This window comes from Ptychodera flava, chromosome 16 (genome assembly GCF_041260155.1).
Source record: "Ptychodera flava strain L36383 chromosome 16, AS_Pfla_20210202, whole genome shotgun sequence".
Classification (NCBI taxonomy): domain Eukaryota; kingdom Metazoa; phylum Hemichordata; class Enteropneusta; family Ptychoderidae; genus Ptychodera; species Ptychodera flava.
The window spans coordinates 36,334,334-36,340,368 of NC_091943.1; the positions used below are offsets into that span (position 1 = coordinate 36,334,334).

At 39.9% G+C, this 6,035-nt stretch overlaps 1 protein-coding gene across 1 annotated transcript; it reads left to right on the forward strand.

The window, feature by feature from the left end:
* Window positions 1-1,384: 1,384 nt before the first annotated feature.
* Window positions 1,385-4,685, forward strand: LOC139114720 (myogenesis-regulating glycosidase-like). The gene is made up of 2 exons (XM_070676593.1): window positions 1,385-3,349; window positions 4,217-4,685. Exons 1-2 carry the CDS (start codon window positions 1,588-1,590, stop codon window positions 4,486-4,488), a joined length of 2,034 nt encoding a protein of 677 aa, XP_070532694.1. The 5' UTR covers window positions 1,385-1,587; the 3' UTR covers window positions 4,489-4,685.
* The last annotated feature ends 1,350 nt before the right edge of the window (window positions 4,686-6,035 follow it).

A 6,035-nucleotide genomic window follows, 5' to 3' on the forward strand; every position in this document is an offset into this window, starting at 1 on the left:
TATAAGTATAGAATCGTTGTAGTTTCTGAGCGTGTAAAACTGCCCTTCTACTAGAGTTACATCGCTGAAGTTCGAGGCTGCTTGCTTGCGCCACGATTACCTGGACATCGAGGTAAAAAGTCGCCTCCATGCTCTAGTGTAGAGTCAACGTGCTTGCACTCAAGGTTGTTCAAACCATGGAGGTACCTCCATGTTCAAACTGAAGCACGGTCAGTGTGATCACCGTCCCTCCACCCAAACCCGAAACCTTTGTTTGATTTGTGTGGACAGGGTAGGTTGAACGGCCGTGTAGGCCATTAGCCGAGGACTGTCGCCCTTCGACAACTGAGGAAAAATGAAAGAAACAGACAATAAAAGTTCACACTAAATAAACCAATGATGCTGAGCATTTAAATATACTGGAGTAGGACAAGAGAATGAAACACAGAATAAAAGAGTCTAAAAATTATAAGTATATATACTGCTTTCCCCTAAAGCCCCTGTAGCTGTAACTCTTGAAATTTGTTGAGCTGAAGGAGGCTTTCTATTTTCTCTGGTTTTCTTAAAATTCTACAGATTTAAAGGTTATAGTATTTTACCACTGAAAAATTTGACAAGTAAATTTAAATTTTAACCTTATTTTGACTTCCCGCCTAGCATATGGTGTCCCAGCGGAAAACATTCAGCACTATATGTATTATATTGGACTACTCTGTTGTTTCTGTGAAGATTCCAATGCATATATGCACTGCGTACTGTGTTTTTGCTTTATCTGCATGAGGGCGCCATTTTATGTTTAGGCAAACTTTTATTATTTGTCTTCCTCACAATTGCACATGTAGTCCCAGTGGACAGTTTATTCTACCTGTATAAACACCCCTCAATGAGTACATTCCCACGAACTTGTTTTACTTTGGAAGTAAAATCACAAAAAATAATGCTAGAAATACAGCTATCGGGCCTTTCAACTTCCTGAAGACTTTAGTATGGCCTAACCATGCAAACAGAGGATAGGATATTATTATGATAATTTCGTGGTCTTTAGATAGTAAAAGCTATTTGCATGTAAGAGTCTTTTTGGGAGAAAAATGCCAATGATCACCAAATACTGACATTGAAACTTGATTTGTCGTTCATAGACGGAGTTAACGATCGTGCACATGTCACACAAGGACGAAGATAAATATATCGTTTTATCAATAAAGGAATTTTTCTCAGATGCAAAGTAACGCTGACCGAAACCATTGACTTTGAACTCTCAATTTTCTTTTCGTTCAAAGTTTGCCACCTTACACATTAGCGAATAAAAAAGCTTACATATAGATCCTACTACTTCATTAGTAATCTTATCTGGGTCAAATCAAACACATCATTTACAGTACCTGTCGAGATTCGAGGTCAGGTCGCGGGATCAAAGATTAGCCAGTCGACGTGCAGCGTCCCAGTCAGTCATCGGAAGAATATGTAAGGCTAGATACTTTCACAACTCTTGAAATTTTACACCGTCAAGGCACAGATACGAAACTAAGATAACGAGTAAGTTTTTTATCTCGTATATGTTTTTGATCGTACGAATTTGAAAGATTTTCATGAAAGAGATAATACAGGATGGCAAGGTCACCTTTCGTAGTGCTGATCATTGCTGTAGCTGTGTGGTATTATTGGCCTCAGTTGGAAACTTTGATTGGTCAGATCATGTCTGATCGAAGTAATGATGACGTAATAGACTCCAGGCTGTTCGATTTCGATGAAGGTGGGCAGAAGCTAATAATGAGAAATATACAAGAACAAGGCGTGCTTGGAATTCGGCTAGGTCAAATGTCTAATTTTAGTCAAGGGTCAACCAGGTGTACCTTGAGCGGTGGCGAGGTAGGGACTTGTTTACATTTCAACAGTGGTCTTCAGATGAAGCTCCGCGGAGAGAGGCATGGAGATATCGGATGCTTGAACGTCGAATGGCAAGCTACCGAACGAGACGAATTACCAATGGACTGTGTAGAAATCGCCGATGCTTACTGGTACGGAGGGAGTGAAATGTATCATCAGTACTGGCCAGTAGAGAAGATGAATGTACCGATGCAGCCCTACTTGTCTTCGGATATTCTTCAAGATATCCACGGAAAATACAGAAACAGCTACGGTTCAGTAATTGAACGGTATTGGATCAACAGCCGTGGTGTTGGTATCGTAGTTGACAATTCTGTGCCACTTCATGTCAGCGTGAACAGCAACAACGATAAACTTCTTTGTTTTAAGTCTGACTACAAAAATTCGCCTTACGAATATGTAAATTACGGTAAATTGCCCTTTCTGAACTATCGCGTTTGCGCGGGAGACAACATCAAAGCTATTCATAAGTTTCTCTCTGATCGCCACTTCGATAAACCTGATGGGATCCCCGACCAAAGAATGTTCAAATCTCCCATCTGGTCAACCTGGGCTCGTTACAAAATGGACGTGAACCAGACGATCGTCGTTAACTTCGCGCGCGAAATCAGGAAATTTGGATTTTCAAACAGTCAGATTGAAATCGATGACATTTGGTCTCCAACATACGGCGATATCGAATTCTCAGTGGAAAAGTTTCCCAAACCTGCTCAAATGATTGGTGTGCTCCAACGCCTTGATTTCAGAGTGACTGCTTGGGTCACACCTTTTGCCAACACTGACTCTGAGGCCTATGCTGAAGGGATGCGGGAGGGATATTGGGTGATGGATTGCGCAGGAGAATCGCCCGCATTGGTGAAATGGTGGCAAGGAACTGGTGCGCTCTTGGACGTAACTAACATAAAAGCCGTCGACTGGTATGTAGAAAGATTACGCAATCTAAAACGAAAGGTTGAATTGGATTCTTACAAATTTGATGCTGGAGAGGTGGTATTTTTGCCATCTTCTTGTTACAAAACCCACGAGCCTTTAGAAAACCCTTCTCAATACACTGTAAATTATGTGAAAACGGTTTCCCGCCTGGGCGACCAAATCGAAGTTCGTGTCGGACACCAAACGCAGCGCCAGAGCATATTCGTGCGAATGTTTGACAAAGATTCGAAGTGGGGATACGATAACGGCTTGAAGACGATGATACCCACAGCTCTGATAATGGGAATTCTGGGATACCCATTCGTCTTACCAGACATGATAGGTGGCAATGCCTACAGCGACGAGAGTTTCCACGTGGTCGAAATGCCCGAGCGGGAATTGTTCATTCGTTGGATGCAGCTCACCGCCTACATGCCTTCCATGCAGTTCTCCATATCACCATGGCAATACGACATAGATGTTGTCAAGATGGCGCTTCAAATGGTGAAAATCCACGAAGAAATTGTCACTCCATTAATGTTAAGGCTTGCCGAAGAATCAACAAAGACAGGTAGCTTCCATATCATTCCTACAAACATTTGCAAGATACTACTAAAGAGCTTTTGGCTGTAACTTTTGATTGTATATGGAATATTTTATCTATTTCTGTACTTCTTTTTATAATTAGATCACATCGAAACGCCCGGTGTTAAATTTGTCGATGCAACCTGTATGTATCTGATGTCCAATGCTATTGCTGTGAACTGAATTCTAGCCCGGACCAGATTTCATTCGAAATGACAATGCATATCACGAATATGATGAATTGTGTTAGCGAGGGTATTTCGACATACTTAAGGGAAAACAATAAGACAATATACAATGTACAAATTTCACACATCATGGAGATATTTACAAAATTCACAGCCATTATATATCCAAACTGCCTGTCTCTCACCGTTCTTAAGTTTTTTTGGCAAAAGTAGTAGTACTTGTTTAGCTGCATTAATTTTTGAACAACATGCCCGTGTACCTTTTATCCTGAGACGATAGTTTTGCTGTTAATGTTTATTGCATTATAAAAAACCTATGAAGAGACGCTTACTACTATTGAAACCCTGACATTTCTGCTTCATTTAGATGACTTTGTTGCCGGTAAGTAAACTGGCAAATGTAAAGACTATATCGTCTGTCCATTGACCACATAACTCCCATAATTCCGTATTCTCCCTTCGAAGGAACGATCGCTGTAAGTTCTCACCTTGTTTTCACTAGCCATTCTCACCCCTATTTACGGACGAAACTACAGACAAAACACTGGAAAACATCTGAAAAGTTTATAACTAGGAGGTTTGACAGTAATGAAAAAATACTGTCATCTTCAGAAAGTTGGAAGTGGGTTTTGGTACATATTAAAAGCTATTTTCTCTTCTTTTAGGGGCACCTATCATGCGACCGCTCTGGTGGATCGCCCCCAACGACGAAGAAGCTCTATCCATCGACTCCGAATACCTAATTGGGGATGATCTCTTGGTGGCGCCAATCCTTGAGCGTGGTGCCCTTAAACGAGATGTCTATCTGCCTCATGGACTATGGAAGGGCAACCTCGATGAGTTTGGCAATATCGAGGGAGGAAAGTGGCTTAAAGACTATCGTGTAGAACTCGATGAAATTGCCACGTTTACCAGAATTTCACAAGGAGAAAGATAATGTCCTTTATGAGGACATACAGCAGGGTTGGTTTTGCCCCTTGAAATGCCTATCGTCTTCTTATTTCACTTTATTCTGTTGTTTTTCATTATTATGTCATTCGTTTGTTATAATTGGTCTTTTAAAAGTTTATGTTTGTATTTGTGTATCTTCACTGTCGCCGTGTTTTAATCACATTAAAGCATTGGTTTTAAGACAAATTTATCATGGGTTACCCAATCCGTTAAAGAACAATGAAACTTCTTGCGTGTAAGAATTTTTCTTTTCATAGAAGCAATTCGATTCTTAAATTTGCTACAAGGTATTTGGAGTTTTTCAGGAAAATAAACACAGTGTATTGTAATAGGGCATTACCGCATACCAATTCTGCTGGCAATCTTTGTGTAAGTTATAATATTGAAAATGTCTGCATGCTTGCTGAATGTCAAGAATGGCGGTCGAAATATGGGCAACTTTCATTATTTTATCGGTTCTCATGGCCATTTACATTAAAATTTGACCAAATTTTGATCTTGAACGTGCTTTCTGAGCGTTATATTTCTGAATTAGAAATAACAAGTTAATTCAGCGCGGTATCTTTATAGGCCAACCTTACTTGTGATCAATATATGCAAATGGCAATTACGAATTTGGTAAAATGCTAAATTGGTGTTGGTTTTCGAATAGCGACGTTAATGACAAAACCTCTAGTTATGCAATCTTAACAGCAAATTGAAATAGAAATAAGCTCAGCGTGATTTAAACTAGGGAAGGCTCCATTTTGACAGAGTGGAAAGACAGAGGGTTGAGTTTTACTATACGGTGCTGAAGGGTGTTAAATTTTGCTCAAGACGGTTTGATGGGGAGTCATATTTTACATAAGATTGTATGGTAATAGTATTGAACGAAATTTGTATGACATCACAGCGAAATAGAACATGTTTTATATTCTGTCAACATAAAAGTCTACGTACAACACAAACAGGATTCTACCAACAACAGTGCTGGTGTTTACATTGCTAGACAGATTGCCTGAATTAATCATTTGATTATGAAGAGGAAATTTTAGTGTCACGTTCATGACCCCCGTAAAGGGAGTTGATATCCATGAACTTGACACTCAAAGTAACTCGTCAGAATCAAACTATTAATCGTAGGCAAAAGTGTCATAACCAGAAGTGTGTATACCGTTTTACTAGTTCTTGTTCCAACTGCAGTTTTCTATTCACAGAAAGTTCGTAAACTGCCATAGTTGTATTGCTATAGACAATCGCTGCAGTTATATTCACAATCAGACATTGTATACTGCTAAGGTGATATCTTATCTTTTCAAACTACAGTGATTCATGGTTGTGTATTTGTGCATAAGTTTCATTCAATTTTGATGTTATTGCCATAGTTCCACAAAAAGACTATGTAAAGTACGTCTCCCCAAAACCGTCTTTTGAAATGTCTGCCCTCCGCCGTGTTGTAACACTCCCCCCCCCCCGATTTCCAACGACCCTCGTATAAATAAAGGCTCCCCCCCCCCCCTAGCACCAATCTGAAGCTACATCTATACAGTTTAT

Excerpts from the sequence above, each read along its gene's own strand:
- LOC139114720 (XM_070676593.1), top strand. The coding sequence starts at position 1,588 with ATGGCAAGGTCACCTTTCGTAGTGCTGATCATTGCTGTAGCTGTGTGG. Across the intron at positions 3,350-4,216 it reads CGAAGAATCAACAAAGACAG|GGGCACCTATCATGCGACCG; the intron begins GTAGCTTCCATA and ends CTCTTCTTTTAG.